Genomic DNA, 15,508 nt, shown 5'->3' on the forward strand with positions numbered 1-15,508 from the left:
CAGTGTTCTGTTAAACACACTTGCCTTTTTCTTTGATGCTAGCTCATTCCCTGGGGACAATCTGATTTGCTGATTCATTCCTCCAAAATTAACCTGCTTTTGCATTCTGCTGCCCAACAGCTTTAGTGTCTTCATAAATCTCTCTCTCAATTAGCATATCCCCAAATAGTATTTTCAAAACCAGGCTGGACAGGGATTGGAACAACCTGGAATAGTGGAAGATGTCCCTGCCCATGGCAGGGGGTGGGATGAGATGAGCTTTAAGGTCTGTTCCAACCCAAAGCATTCAGTGATTCTGCTGCCCGTCTCTTCCAAAGGCCTGTCCTGTGCGGTGCCTGGGTCCTGCTGTGCCGTGCCCAGGTGTGGCCAGCAGAGGGCACGAAGCGCAGGTGGAACAGCCCTGGCTGTGCCGGGGCTCAAGGACAGGTCCGGGAGTGCCCGGCTCTGGTCTGTGTCACCTGCTTAACTCTGTACCAGAGAACAGGGCACGGTTAGGTGATGTATTAAGAAAAAAAGTCTTCCCTGTGAGGGTGATGAGGCCCTGCACGGAGTGCCCAGAGAAGTTGTGGCTGCCCCATCCCTGGGAGTGTTCAAGGCAGCTTGGATGGGGTTTGGAGCAGCCTGGGATGGTGGAAGGTGTCCCTGCCCATGGCAGGGGAGTGGAACTGATTGGTTTTGCACCCAGCATGAAGACAGGTAACTGAGCTGGTGCTGCAGTTGTCCTTCCTGCCTGCAGAGTTCAAGGGCCTAGAAAACCCAGCAAGGATTTTCTGTTTCCTGTAGTATTTTCCATGTGCACACATCTGCTGCTGCTCTGTCTTTACACAGATAATTCCAGTGACAGGACCCAGGCAACAGCTGGAGCTGGGCCAGGGCAGGCTCAGGCTGGAGATCAGGGAAAGGTTCTTCCCTCCCCCAGAGGGTGCTGGCACTGCCCAGGCTCCCCAGGGAATGGGCACGGCCCCGAGGCTGCCAGAGCTCCAGGGATGGACAGGGGGGATTGCTGGGGGGTCTGGGCAGGGACAGGGGCTGGGCTGGATCATCCTTGGGGTCCCTTCCAGCCCAGGATATTCTGTGATTCATGTAAAATGTTTCCCCTGTGGTTGTGGCTACTTGGGTTGGTTTCCAAGCTGATCTGACAGAGCTCAGGCCTGTGACCTGTGCTGAGCACTGCAACCTTGGCAAAGTTTTGCCATGTTCTTGGTTCAGGTCCAGTGTCAGGATTGCTTTCAAAACCCCTCAAACACAGACCAAACACAGCTGAGCAGCTGAAATTGCCTGTGCAGGAAGATGCACGTTTAGCAGAGAGGATGTTCTGTTCAGAACCTTCTCTTGGTTGTATGGTCACAGTCAATGCCACATTCTTCAGAGCATGTGAAATTGCTTTTTTTCTTCCCATAAGCCCTCTCTTGTTATTTCTCCACTCTTTTCACAGCAGGTGTGGAGCCAAAACCTGACATCCTTCCCTATAATGGTTACATCCGTTTCCCAGCCAAGTCAGAGCCTCTATTTCTTCAGATTAGCTTGCCTGCAGCTCACACTAGAGGTGGAGGAGGCCACCCAGAAGCTGTGATTCCCTGTTGAGGAAGAAATTCATAGCTTGAATGTGCACTTGCTGATTCATGTCTCCCCTGCAGCAGGATCACTGGAGCTGGCAGCACTGATGCTGCACCAAATGCTCTGCCTGGATGGTCAATGGGATTGTTATGATAAGTGACTATTGCAGTCAGACAGCTGTTTCCAGATGTTTCTTTTCAATAACACAAATGCTTTGCATTAAGGATATCTGGATAAAGTCCCACCTGACTCCAGCATGGGAGGAGGGTGGTATGGGATCACAGCTGTGTGAGTTCCCATCAGAGTAGGCATGTGCTGCCAGATCCATCAACCCCCACAGTCTAAAAGTCTCCAATTCTGCTTCCCTGCCCTCAGGGTTCCGGCTGAATGCCTCCTCCTGGCCCATGTTCCTCCTGAAGACTCTGAATGGAGCAGAGATGGCTCCTGTCCGGATTTTTCACAAGGTATTTCACTGTTTGTGCACATCCTTCAGGCCCCTTCACTGCAGAGCACCAAACTCAGAGCTGGTGTCTCATGAGAGGTGTGCTGGTCCCTTAGGAGGTGACATTGCACAGCTCTGCCTCGGGGCTGCTCTAGGACACACCTGTGTCCCCTCCAGCTGTGTCATGGCAGTGTCAAGATGTAGCCGAGGTCTGCCAAGGAAGTGCCTTGGGCTTCAGTGCCTGGGCTTGAGGCAGGAGCTGGGTTTTCACTGGAGCTGCAGGTGCTGCTCAAAGTGGGGAATGCAAGTGGGAACATCAGCACTGCTCTGAAGTGCCCTGCTCCCTGGGCTCAGTCCAGCAGCCAGCTGAGGGCAGAGCAGCCAGTAGTGGACTTTGTTGCCTCTTGATTAAGGGGCAGTGGCTGTGTAGCCCAGCCAGTGTGTGCACACCTGCTGGGATTCAAATCCAGCCCCCTAACTCCCTTCTGCTGTTTGTGGAGGTGAGGGCACAGCCCTGGTGTGGGGAGCCACTGCCATATCCCCTTTCAGCATTTATTCCACTTCTTCTTGTAGGAACCGCCATCTCCTTCCCAAAACTTCTTCAAGACAGGTATGAAGCTGGAGGCAGTGGACAGGAAGAACCCTCACTTCATCTGCCCGGCCACCATTGGGGAGGTGAGAGGTTCTGAGGTCCTGATAACATTTGATGGCTGGAGAGGTGCCTTCGATTACTGGTGCCGATATGATTCCCGGGACATCTTTCCTGTAGGCTGGTGTTCGCTGACTGGAGATAATCTGCAGCCCCCTGGTACAAAAGGTAAGGCCCACGTTGTTGCTTAGCTGTCTTTCTCCTCCACTCAGCTCTCAAAGAGCAGCAAAGCAGGCAGAGACTGGCAGCAAGGACACTTGGATGCCCTGTCTGGTTTTTGTGCTGCTTCATGTGTGGTGAAGGTACAGGTGATCAGACCTATAGCACAGCCTGGCACCGAGGTGCTGAGGAGCAGCTGTCCATAAAGATGGGCAGGATGATGGTTCTGGGGAGGGATGGTGCTGTACAACATTGCTGAGCTCTGCTCCTCTCCAGGAATTTCCTTGAAGTTTTTCCTGCGCCTTTGAACCCCATTTTCCTCGGCAGTTTTTCTCGGGAGCTGTGAAGCAGCAGGACTGCGCCTCTTTGCACTTTGGACAGTTTTCTTGGTGTGCCTTACACTGTGAATGTAAAGCAGGTGTGGAGCAGGTCATACCTGCCTTGTTGCTGGGGCTCTGGTTGTTGGCTAGGAGCAGTGCTGGGGAACTTGCTGCCTTGCAAAGGCCTGAGCAGTGGCTGGTTTGATTCTCAGACACTTGTCAGACTTTCTTACATCACAGTTGTGTTTGGGCCCAGGGGGGGCTGTCATTGTCCCCAAGCATGTCCCTGTGGCATTTGCTGGCTGGGAACATGCACGTGCTTGTCAGTGAAATGAGGGGCAGGAGAACAGCCTCTCTGCCAGAGCTGAAGGATTGCTTAGGAAAGGCATTTCTCTGACAAGACTGTTCCTCTTGGAAATGCTGGGTCAGCTCATGCTGCCCTGTCAGGCTGGTGCTGCCCTGTGTCCCTGGCATGGGCCAGGTCTGTGCTCAGGGCTGGTCTCAGTGGATTGCTGAGGTGGCCTCACATGACTTGTGTGCAAGCCAAGCTGGGGGCTCCACTTGGCTGAAGATAATTCCTCTTTATCTTGGATTTCTACATTTTGCCTTGATGTTGCCAGCCTCTCCTTCTCTTGCTGGTTGTTTGTGTCCCTCCTACTGCTGCCCTGCAGGCTCTGCAGAGCACTGGGGCCCTCTGGACCAGTGCCTGACTCCTCCAGTGCTGCCCTGGAGTCAGGGGCTCTCACCAGGTATCTCCAGGCTGTCTCTCAGGTACTGTACAAGTGGCTCAAGCCATGTTTGTGTTTGGTGGGAGCTTTCCTAGCAGTAACCCTGGGAGTGGAAGGTTTCAGGGGTGTGATGGAAGCAATCCTTCTCAGAACCTCTGTCTGACCCACAGCCCCAGCACAGGCAGCTCTGTTCCTACCCAGCTCCTCCTGCCAGAAGCTGAAGCTGTGAGTGAGCAGAGCCCAGTCAGTTATCCAGCACCCCATTGTGCCATCCTGGGAAGCTTGTGCTTCCCCCTTGGCAGGTGGCTGTGATGTCTTTTCCCTTTCCCATTGACTCCATGTGCAGTGAGTCTGCACTTCCTGCTCATGTACAAATACAGTGACCCCTAAAAGTCACATCTCCCCACTCACAGGTAGAGGCAGGCCTCACTCCCAGGCAGATTTCTGCTCTCTTTGTCCTTTTTTTTCAGGTCCTGGAAAAGAGCAGGGGTTGCATGAGCCACACAAAAATGCCAGGGAGCTGAGATCAGCCTTGTCTTTGTGGTTTTACTTCTCCCTCTGTGACTGTCTGCTCCCTTTTCTACAGAATTTCTGACTTCCACTTTGTGTGATTAAACCAAAAGAACAGAGTACTGGTAACTTTCTCCAATGAAATTCCTCTTGTGTTTCCTCACTCCTCAGCCCTGCTGTGGTGAAGGGTTGAGCACTGTCCTCCCAGACCTGAGAGTGCTGCTCTTGGCAGGGTTGGAGGATGCATCACCACAGAGGAATCACCCTTTCCTTGAACTCCAATAAACCTTCTCCATGTGCCAGCCTGGAGCCTGCAGGACCATGTGATGGAGTCAGGCAGTTTCCCTTTCCTGGTGGGAATTCCTCTTAAAGAGAGCAGCAAAGATATGCAGGCAGTCAAGTGCTGCTGTGGTAATACTGATGTGTGCTCATGTACTGGACTGACCATGTGAGGCCCTTGTGGAATTTGGGGAATCTTGTGAAGAGCTAACTCTGGGGAAGTTGGAGAATCCTGTGAAGAGTTAACTCCATTGAGAATGAATAACCCCGTGGTTTCCTGGGGCTGAGCAAAAAGAAGCCTTGTGGAATGAGCTCATGTTCAAGGGAAGCAGAACTTCAAAGAGGGCAGGCATGTTTATTTAATGCTGCTAACTCCATTTAGCTCTAATCTGTCTCTGCTGCTGGCTGCCAGCAGAGGTGGAGGAGTGCAGGGCTTCTCTCAGGCTTGGTCCTTCTCCATCTCCCAGCAGTGTTTGCTTAGCTGGAGTGGCTGGGCAGGGAGCTGGTGGACCTGGGGCCCAACCAGCCAGGCTGGGGAGTTTCCATTAGGGCATGTGTGTGTTAAAGAAGGAAAGGGAGGTCAGACAGCAAGGAGGAGCAGCCTGGTATGCCTGCTTGGTAATTCCATTGCTGGCTGTGCAGCAGCCTCCTGGGAGACCTCTGTGGTCAGTGGCCAGATGTCTGTGGCTCCTGGGCATCTCACAGAATCACTGGGTTGGAAGAGACCTCCAAGATCATCAAGTCCAACCCCTGCCCTAACACCTCAACTAAACCACAGCACCCAGTGCCACATCCAGTCTTTTCTTAAACACATCCAGGGATGATGACTCCACCACCTCCCTGGGCAGACCATTCCAGTATTTTATCACTTTTCCATGAAAACTTTTTCCTAATATCCGACCTGTATCTCCCTGGCACAGCTTGAGGCTGTGTCCTCTGGTTCTGTCAGTGCTGCCTGACAGAGACCAACCCCAGCTGAGCACAGGCACCTTTCAGGGAGCTGCAGAGATTGATGAGGTCACCCCTGAGTCTCCTTTTCTCCAGGCTGAACAAGCCCAGCTCCCTCAGCCCTTCCTCACAGGGTTTGTGTTCCAGACCCCTCCCAGGGTTTGTGTTCCAGACTCCTCACAGGGTTTGTGTTCCAGACCCCTCACAGGGTTTGTGTTCCAGACCCCTCACAGGGTTTGTGTTCCAGACCCTCACAGGGTTTGTGCTCCAGACCCTCACAGGGTTTGTGTTCCAGACCCTCACAGGGTTTGTGCTCCAGACCCTCACAGGGTTTGTGTTCCACACCCCTCACAGGGTTTGTGTTCCAGACCCTCACAGGGTTTGTGTTCCAAGCCCCTCCCCAGCCTCGTTGCCTCCTCTGGATGTGCTCAAATGTCTCAACGTCCTCCCTAAACTGAGGGGACAGAACTGGACACAGCACTCAAGCTGTGGCCTCACCAGTGCTGAGTCCAGGGGCACAATGACCTCTCTGCTCCAGCTGGCCACACCATTCCTGATCCAGGCATGAGCCATTGGCCTTCTTGGCCACCAGGGCACACTGCTGGCTCATGTCCAGTACCCCCAGGTCCCTTTCTGCCTGGGCACTGTCCAGCCACACCATCCCCAGCCTTTAACATTCCAGGGGGTTATTGTGGCCAAAATTCAGAACTCAGCAGTTGGACTTATTAAACCTCATCTCATTGGGCTCTGCCCATCCATCCAACTGTTCCAGGTCTCTCTGCAGAGCCCTCCTCCCTTCCAACAGATCAACACACACACCCAACTTAGTGTCATCTGCAGATTTACTAATGAAGCCCTCAGTACCCTCATCCATATCATCAATAACAATATTGAACAGGACTGGCCCCAGCACAGAGCCCTGGGGGACACCTCTGGTGACAGATCCCCAGCTGGATGCAGCACTGTTCACCACCACTCTCTGGGCCCAGCCATCCAGCATAGAAAGTGAACTCCAGCCCAACCAAACCCATTGCTTTGAAAAAAACTTTTGCATGCATTTTATTTTTTCTAGTCTCCTGCTCTTTGGGCTGTCTGTGGGCTCTTAGGACAGGTCACTGACATAAGTGGAGAATGAATTTTGGGAAGCTGCTTTGGAGAGTCCCTCCCCATTATAAGCAGTGCAGAAAATCAATATTTAGGATTGACCTAAAGAATAAGGATGGTTGTTTAGTTATCTTAAATCATGGCTGGGGAGAAAGAGAGGGAGATGCACACGGACATGGAAGTGCTGCTGTGAGCTTCAGGGAAACAAAGAGGGAAATAACTGTGATAAAAATCGATGAGAAAAAAGAACAGGTAAGAGGCTGGTTAATAATTGTAGTTTCCAGTGCCACCTGCCCTCAGCAGGGAGGTGTGATGAGGGAAATCCCCCTCAGCCAAGGCATGGTTTTGTACAGAGGAGATGTGTCTGCCTCTGTAATTCATGGGAACTTTGGGAGTTTACAGCCAATGACAGACTAGAGGAAAGTTCAGTTCTTTGAAGTCAAGGAAGCTCACGTTGGAAGAGGATCCATGGGAAGTTGTTTTCCTTTCTGAAGTGGTTTGTGGGATGGAGAACTGTGAGCCCCTGGGGGAGGAGCAACTGAAGCAGGGTCTTCTCAGGAACCTCTGCATGGAGGCTGCATGCTCTGAGCTCTTCACCTGAGGAGGGGATGGCTGAGGGGTCTGTCCATGCCAGGTAAAGGCACATGGGCAGGAGGGATGGGGATTTCTGCCTGGGCATGTGATTGTAGACTCAGGCATCTGAGAATTTCCACAGAATCTGTGTCTTTGCACAAGAAAGGGCTCTTACTTAAACACCAGCTTTAAGTTTTGGAGAAATGCAGGCATTCTTCTGGGGTTTGTGCCATAGTATCAAGAACTTTACCTGGGATTTGGTTCAAAAAGTGTGAGACCTTTACAGGACCCTCCTACAGCTGAGTGCCAGTGGCTGTGCACAGTGTCAGCAGTGCTGCTGCTGGGAGGTGCTGTGGCAGTGACAGTCTTCCTAACCTCTTGAAAAGCAGCTCATTTTCTCCATCCTGAGAAATCTGGATTGAATCCATACCTGTGAAAGGAGCTTGCCCACATACACACACCTGTTTCTCTGTAACAGTGTCCCTGAAGTCTGCTGCCATGTTTCATGTGTTACTGCTGGAGGGCAGGGAAATATTGTCACCTTGAATGTGAGAAAACAGGGACACATCTGCCCAGGGACACAAATAAATGTCTGTATCTCAGAAGGTCCCTGTGCTTTTCCTCCATTTGGGCTGTGCCCTGGCTGGTGCTGATACTCTGGAGCTCCTGATGGGTTTTTTACTCCCTGTTCCATCCTTCTGGATGCTCTGTGGCAGAGAGAGGGGTGACTCCATGCTGTGGGAGAGGGGCAGCAGTGAAAGTGTTAAGGTTGGGTGAGCAGAGCTGGAAGCTGCTCCAGCTCTGGAATTTGGAGGACTGGAATTGCTGCCTTGGCACCAGCCCAGCTGGCAGAGAGCCCCAAGCCCAGCCAGGCAGGGCAGAGCTACCACAGAGCTCATCCTCTGCCACTGTGCTAGGGCTGCTGGGTGAGGGCACTGGGGACACTGGGCAGTACTGGGTGAGGGCACTGGGGACACTGCCCAGTGCTGGGTGAGGGCACTGGGGACACTGGGCAGTGCTGGGTGAGGGCGCTGGGGACACTGCTCAGTGCTGGGTGAGGGCACTGGGGACACTGGGCAGTACTGGGAGCTGGGTGAGAGCGCTGGGGACACTGCTCAGTGCTGGGTGAGGGCACTGGGGACACTGGGCAGTGCTGGGTGAGGGCACTGGGGACACTGCTCAGTGCTGGGTGAGGGCACTGGGGACACTGGGCAGTACTGGGAGCTGGGTGAGGGCACTGGGGACACTGCTCAGTGCTGGGTGAGGGCACTGGGGACACTGGGCAGTGCTGGGTGAGGGCACTGGGGACACTGGGCAGTGCTGGGAGCTGGGTGAGAGCACTGGGGACACTGGGCAGTGCTGGGAGCTGGGTGAGGGCATTGGGGACACTGGGCAGTGCTGGGAGCTGGGTGAGAGCACTGGGGACACTGGGCAGTGCTGGGAGCTGGGTGAGGGCACTGGGGACAATGGGCAGTGCTGGGAGCTGGGTGAGAGCACTGGGGACACTGGGCAGTGCCTGCACAGCTCTCTGCAGGCTCTCAGACACTGCTCCCTCTGCATGGGCTCCACTGCTCCTTCCTCTGCTTGCAGAGCAAGCAAATGTGAATAGTTGTGGATAGTTACTGTGGGGATAGGCTGAAGGGGAGCTCCATCCACCCTGGGCTCACAGCTCTGTGTTACCCTGGAGCAGAGCTGCCTGCAGTGCTGCAGGGACTCCAGGGGGTTACAAGATGCTGACCCTGCACAGAAAGTTCCTGAAGCTCTTTGTTTCTCACCACCATTGCTGCCATGTGATTTGTTGTTTTATCTTCTTCATCTCTTCAAAGGAAGATGATGATCAGCTGCTAGGTTTCCTCCCCATGGGCAAAGGTAATGTGTATTTTATTATTTTGTTTTGGATATTGCCTGGTTTCTCTTCCTTCAGGGTGAGAACATAGTGGTGGGAAGAGGAGCCTCATCAGGAGTAGTTGGCAGGGTAACACTCAGGTGAGCTCCTGTGCATTCCTGCTTGGAGGAGATGGGAAAATATTAATTACTGTCTGTCCAGGACTGAGCTGGGATTTGGAGCTCACACATTTGACTGGATGACATTGCTTTGCACTGGCATGGCTGGTTTGGGGACTGCACAGGTGGAGCTTATGCACCAACAGCAGGGGGAAGAGGGGTACCCAGAGGAGTTCTGATTTTATCCATGAGTGTAACACACAAGCAGCCCTGGAACCTGGGTGGTGCTGCCTCTGAGACTGCTGTTGGAAGATCCCAAGAAAAGTCTCTTGAGCTGTTTGGAGCACAGAGCCAAGGCTCTTAGCAGTGACCCTGGCTCAGCCTGGGTATGTCCTGGAATATATGTGGGGTTTGGGAGCTTGGATGAGGGAGCCCAGCACTGCAGGAGGCTGGGTGTGCTGACAGTGCCTGTGGCTCAGTGGAACCATGGCATGTCAGAGACCTGAGTGATGTCTTGAGGCTGGCAGGAGCCTCTGAGAAGAGGAGCAGTTGCAGTTTCCTCTGGTCTCCAGTGTGTCCCTACTCTCAGTGTCTAGACCTTCCTTCTCAGCTTCACTTCTCCTCATGTTTTATTTTGAAATATTTAATATCCCAGAGAATCTGGGTTTTGCTCAGGATATTTCCTTCCCTTTTCCACTGTGCTTCCTGGCCCAAAACAGAGTTTCAGTATCTCAGGGTGTTACTGAGTCTTGGCAGGAGGTTTCAGCAGGATTCTGCTGTTGATCTTCCCTCTCTGTGGCTGAACAGCACTGGGATCATCACTTTGTTTCTGCAGGATCTCTGACCTGCAACAGCACTTCTGTTCTCTGGGACATGGTGCAGGGCTCTTCCTGTGCAGGCTGCAAGTCTGAGAGCTTTCAGGATGGAATTGGACAACCTCAGGGTTGTTTGTGGGGTCTTAAAGTGCCTGACTCAGCATGTCCTTAGCTGTTGATTGCAGGCAGGGCTGGTGGCTCTGCCCAGCCATCCTCTGCTGTGAGGTTTGGAAGCAGAGTGAAGTCAGCTTAAAGTATGACCAGGGTGACACTTTGTGTAGGACAACCTCAGGGGGAGCAGAATTTCCCATCAGGATGGAAGGGTTTAAACACACAGTTTTACAAACCTTCACTTCCAGGATTTCATGCTCCATACCTTTTGTTCCAACCTTGCTGGCAGGAGCTTGGTCCCTTGTAGGGGTCCTGCTTCTGATGTGGGCAAGTGCTGGAGGAGCCAGAATGATCAACCAGTCTCCTCTCAGGTCTGTAAAGGCTGCACACAGTGAATCCCAAATCCCTTCAGGCTGGAAGGGATTAAAGCCTGGTCCCACCCCATCATGGGCAGGGACACCTTCCACTGTCCCAGGCTGCTCCAAGCCCTGTCCAGCCTGGCCTTGGGCACTGCCAGGGATCCAGGGGCAGTGATGTGGATGTGGTGGTTAATGGGTGGGGTGATCAGAGCAAGGTAGGTGTATGTGGGAGAAACAGCCCCATGTTGGTGGGATTTTTGACAGTGACTCTATGGAAACAAGAACATCACATCATCTTTTCGTGACCTGCTGGGGAGTGTCTTCATTTTTTTGTTTCCCCCTTATTTTTTGGAGAGGGGATGTAAATGCTTTTGAGCCCAGCTCTGGCCCTGGCTTTGGGGAACAGGCCTAAGTTACTGAGTGTGCATTTTCATGGAATCCAGGAGCTTCATCCTGAACACACAGCCCCACTTGTTGTGGAGATCAGACCTTTTGCACCTTGTCATTGTTCTTCTCTTGATCTTTGGTATTTTTATAACTTCTGAACTTTAAAAAAATAACAGAAATGGGAACAAACCACACCCACCTAGCACTCTCCTCATTCTTTGAGCACTGAGGAGTTGAAGGTGTTCCACTAATATTTAACCCAGAAGCCAAAGCTAAAAAAAGAGCAGAAACCCCAGGAACTACCCTGAATAACCTGAGTAGGGCAGGAGCCATTCTCAGTGTGGGGTTTTTGGAAACCCCCAGGCAGTTACCTCCCAGAAGGGGCAGATGTGATCAGTCAGTGTGGCTGTGCTGTCTCTCATGGCACATGCTTTCACTGAGTGTCCTTCAGACAGCTGAGTAGAATGGCAGCAGAGCCATGCAAACTTCCCAGGGGCTGCAGTTCTGTGAAGAAACCAAAGCTCTGTCCTGTTGCAGGTGTGGCTCAGGTGGGCTTGGGCAGGGTGCCCAGGCTGTGGGCTGGGTGCTCACTCAGATTTGGCTCTGGGGTCTTCTCGAGGACACCACTGGTGCTTTTGGCAGTGCCCTGCAGGGACAGCTCTGCTGTGGCTTCTCTGGAAGCTCTGGGCCTGGATGAGCTGCAGTGATGGTTTTCCTGAGGAGTGAAATCAGTTGATTTATGTCTGTGTCAGGACCAAAGGTGCCAGTTCTGCTCATGGTCCCTCTGCCAAACAGCTCCAGGGGTCACAGGTGGGCTCCTCTGTTGCTGCTGGGTACTCAACTGTGTGCCCATGGGCACTGCCATGCAGGAGACAAAGCCTGGCTTTGAGGTAATCAAATCAGGCTTGAAGTTCAGATTTCTGCTTGGTTTTCTTCTGGTTTGAGCACTGCCATTGCTCTTGGAGCCCCTCTCTCTCCTCTCACCCTCTGGAGCATCCCCTCAGTCAGAAGTTTGAGTTTCAACTCTGCTAATGTTTCCCAGGCTACAGCTGACCAACTCAGTTCTCATCTCCTCTCTGTAGTTCAGAATCTCTGTTTTAATTCCAAAGCTGCTTCAAAGCTGATTAAAACAACACACTGCTCCAACAGCTTTGTTTGTGCAGTGAAGTGCAGACGATCAGGCTGTGATAGGGCGATTACAGCAAGCAAGAACCCAGCTTGTGTTGCAGCCAGTTTATTTGGAATAAGAAGTGGTGGGATGGGAACAGGAGCAAATCTGCTGATTTGGGATGAGAAGAGGGTGATTGTAGACAAACCTGGCATTTCCTTGCCCTCTGCATTTGTACCATATGCTGCAGGAGGCTCAGTGCTGCTCCTTGTTGTGTGGGAGGAGGAGCCCTGCTCCAGACAGGCTGGAGCTGCTGGTGGCCCCTGTGCCAAGGAACATCTGGCTGACCTTGAGAACTGGACCCAGAGTTAAGTATCTGAGCACTGGAGAAGTAAAACAATGCACAGAAGAGTGTGAGCTGAGGCCTCCAGCTCTGTAACTGGGCTGCTAAGGTTGCTGCATGCTGGCTCCTACAGGTGAGTGTTGCTCTGAGGGTGATGAGGATGCTCTGTGGAGAATAAATAGCAGCCTTGCTGCAGTCTGGGCTGTAGTTCTGCTGAGGGCTGCCTGTGGAATCCTCATGTGCACACTGAATCCTTTGAGCCAGCCCTGCTGTCCAGAACTGCCATTCTGCTGTAAATGCCTGTGGCCTGGTCTGTTCCCAGCATGATCCTTCTGCTCCTTTGCTTTGCCTTCTGGGGGCTGGAATGGGCCATGGTAGGGAAAAGAGGGGCTGAAGAAGCAGGAATGTGCTGCTGCTCCTCCAGACTTCAAACATTCATTGCCAGCCTGAGAGGTTTGTGGCTGGTTGTGCAGATGTTCCACAGCAAACGTGCTGAGACATGAGGAGCTTTGAGCTGCTCTTGAGGGAGAACTTGCTTGGCAGCTCCAGTGGTGGAACACTTTCTGGGAGGCCATTTTCCCTGTCCATGTGACAAACTTTGCAGGGTTTTATAGGAAAGATGTGTGACTCAGTTTCCCCATTCATTTGCTAGTGCTACTCAGTGGGTACAGAGCAGTTAAGTTCTTTCCTTTGTGGAAGAGAAATGAAAACCTGGGTTTGGGACTAAAGAAATCTGTGTGCTCAGCACAAAACTGAACCTGACTTTTGCTGAGGACAGCAGTTTGGGCATCCTTGCTCTGCACAGGCTGTCACTGCATGTCTGATCCCAGGCCAGTCACTTCTCTGTGTTTGTACAGAGGTGGTGCTGACCCCAGAGCAGTTTGGGGGATATATCTGTTGTGGGGCACATCCTGACACTTGCTGTGCTGCATCTCAGAGCACTTCCCATCATTGAGGAATATCTGCACACTGATGTTTGGACTCTAAAACTCAAAAATTACTAAATAACACTAAGAGATACTGCCTCTGAAACTGATGAAAACCATTAAAAGATGTTGGATGTTGTGTGCAGAAGAGCCAGGCAGCGTGAAGGAACTCTCAAAATACTCAGTGTGTCTGATGGGTTTTGATGGGACCAGTGAGGGCAGTCTGGGGGTCCTGGATGAAATGTCCCCAGAAAGTCTGGAATTCTGCAGAAATGAGAATCCAGGCATCAGCTGCAGGCCTGGGGGCTTTTTACTTGATTTGAACCAGTAAATGTAGGATTTTTGTTAGTTGGTGACATCAAGTGTTGTGGTCTCTCACTTTCCCAAAGTGGAACCTTTCTCTCTGGCTCTTCCTGGCCACTGCTATGTGTTGAGCTGCTGCTCTTGTGCAGTGAGTGCTGCAGCCTGAGCTCTCTGTCCTGAAGGAGCACAAGACAGCTCAGCCCAGCATGGTGTAGCTGAAGGGTTTCCATGGTGCAGGGCTGGGTTTCCCCACATTCACTGACTGCTGGGGTCTGTTGGGATGGTCACTGCTTTGTTCTCTCCCTGAAACTCAGTCTGCTCATGGGCTGCCACAGTCCTGCCTGCCCTGGAAGGGGGCTCATTAGACTTTGTCACCTCATTAGACTTTGTCACCTCTCAATCCCTCATGGATGAGCAGTGTGGATCCCAGTGCACATCCTTGTATTCCCCACATCCTCTGCAAGGATGATTCTTTGCCCCTACCTCTTGTAATCCTTGATTTATCCTTTTAGAAACCTTTTATTATCCCAAGGCTCTGGAGATGATGTAAAAGCCCTTGGTGAGGATCTTGGAGGTAGATGAGTCTGTGTCACATCCTTCCATGTGGTCTCTGGCCAGTCCAGACCCTCTCCAGGTTTCTGTTGCAGTAGCTGGACTGACACTGCCCAAGTCACTCAGATTGCTCTTGTGGGTTGTATTACTGAGTAAAGCCTCTGGTTTTTTTGGAAAATGTTTTAACAGATGCACCTTGTGGTTGGGTAGAATTATCTACTTGGGTTCAGCCAAAGTCTGAGTGCTTAGGGCAGACTGAGATGCCCTTATGGAGAGGTCTCTTGGGTCCTCACTTCTGGTGTTGAATTGTGTAAGCAGACCCTGTTGGTCCAGAATTTGTCTTTTTTTGGTCCAGGCTTTTGTCTTGAGTTCCAGTAGCACCAACTGCAGTCTTCAGCTCTTTTCCACATCCCTGTGTGTGGTTACAGTCAGAGCTGGGACACTTGGGCTGCTTTGCAGTTTGGTTTCTGCAAGTCACTGAAGCTCAGGCTGTCATGTGCTGCCCCACACCTCTGAGACCTGGTACAAGGTGCTGGGAGCACCTGCCAAGGTTTGCAGGATCTGAGCTGCTTCAGAGAGCACTGGCTGTAAGTGCCAGTGTGGTTTATTCTCACACAGAAACGCTGCTGTGAGACTGAAAATGTGACACTTCTGCAAATAGCAAACAGCAGTCGCTGCTATCACTGTGACTCTTGAGACTCTTTTTTACCCAGTTGTTTTATTGATAAATAAAACAACTGAAAAAACAAATAAAATAACCATAAAAAATGGCTCAGCTTGTGCCAGGGGGATGTACAGTGGCATCTGCAGTGACAGAGCTCATCCAAGTGTATGCCAACAATTAGGAAAAGTGCTGCTCAAACCACACAGATTTCTAAGCCTTTAGAAATGGGACACTGATGATGAATGTTCAGAGCCTGTCTCAGGTTCAATAAATGCACAAGGCTTTGCTTTAATTTGAAGTAACAGCTTTTCCTGTGCCTGTGGATGTCCTGCCCAAAGAAGACATTGTAATGCACCCCCATGGTGAGCATGAGTGGGATGGAGAGTTTTGGGGACTGTGGGTTTGGGTTTCTTGGTGTGCTACTGTGTAACCACCACCCAGGGGATTAATGGGTAAAATAACCTTATTTCAGGTGTCAAAACCTGCAACCAGACAAATCTTGTGTAAAAAAAAAAAAGTGTATCTTTTGGAGAAGAGAGAGCTCATCATGACAACAGGTTGAACACACCAAATCCTGCAGTGCTTGGATCCCTGCACTGTGTTGGATATCTCTGCTCTCAGCCTCAGCTCAAGCAGGTGTTTCAGGCTGGAGAGCACAAATCCCTGCAGGACATACTGAATTATCAGAATAATGGTCTTCTAACCTTTGAATTCCAGGATTTTGAGT

The 15,508-nt window shown here is 51.7% G+C and overlaps 1 protein-coding gene across 4 annotated transcripts in view; it reads left to right on the top strand.

The window, feature by feature from the left end:
- Positions 1–15,508, top strand: part of SCMH1 (Scm polycomb group protein homolog 1) — a 69,386-nt gene that overhangs the window by 29,322 nt on the left and 24,556 nt on the right. For all 4 annotated transcript variants that reach the window (XM_033080565.2, XM_033080566.2, XM_033080567.2 and 1 more), the window contains exons 7-8: positions 1,933–2,021; positions 2,573–2,816. In XM_033080565.2, coding sequence (XP_032936456.1) covers positions 1,933–2,021; positions 2,573–2,816 — 333 coding nt within the window. The remainder of the gene's footprint in view (positions 1–1,932; positions 2,022–2,572; positions 2,817–15,508) is intronic.

The sequence above is a fragment of the Catharus ustulatus genome, chromosome 26, assembly GCF_009819885.2.
Source record: "Catharus ustulatus isolate bCatUst1 chromosome 26, bCatUst1.pri.v2, whole genome shotgun sequence".
In the NCBI taxonomy this organism is placed as follows: Eukaryota; Metazoa; Chordata; class Aves; order Passeriformes; family Turdidae; genus Catharus; species Catharus ustulatus.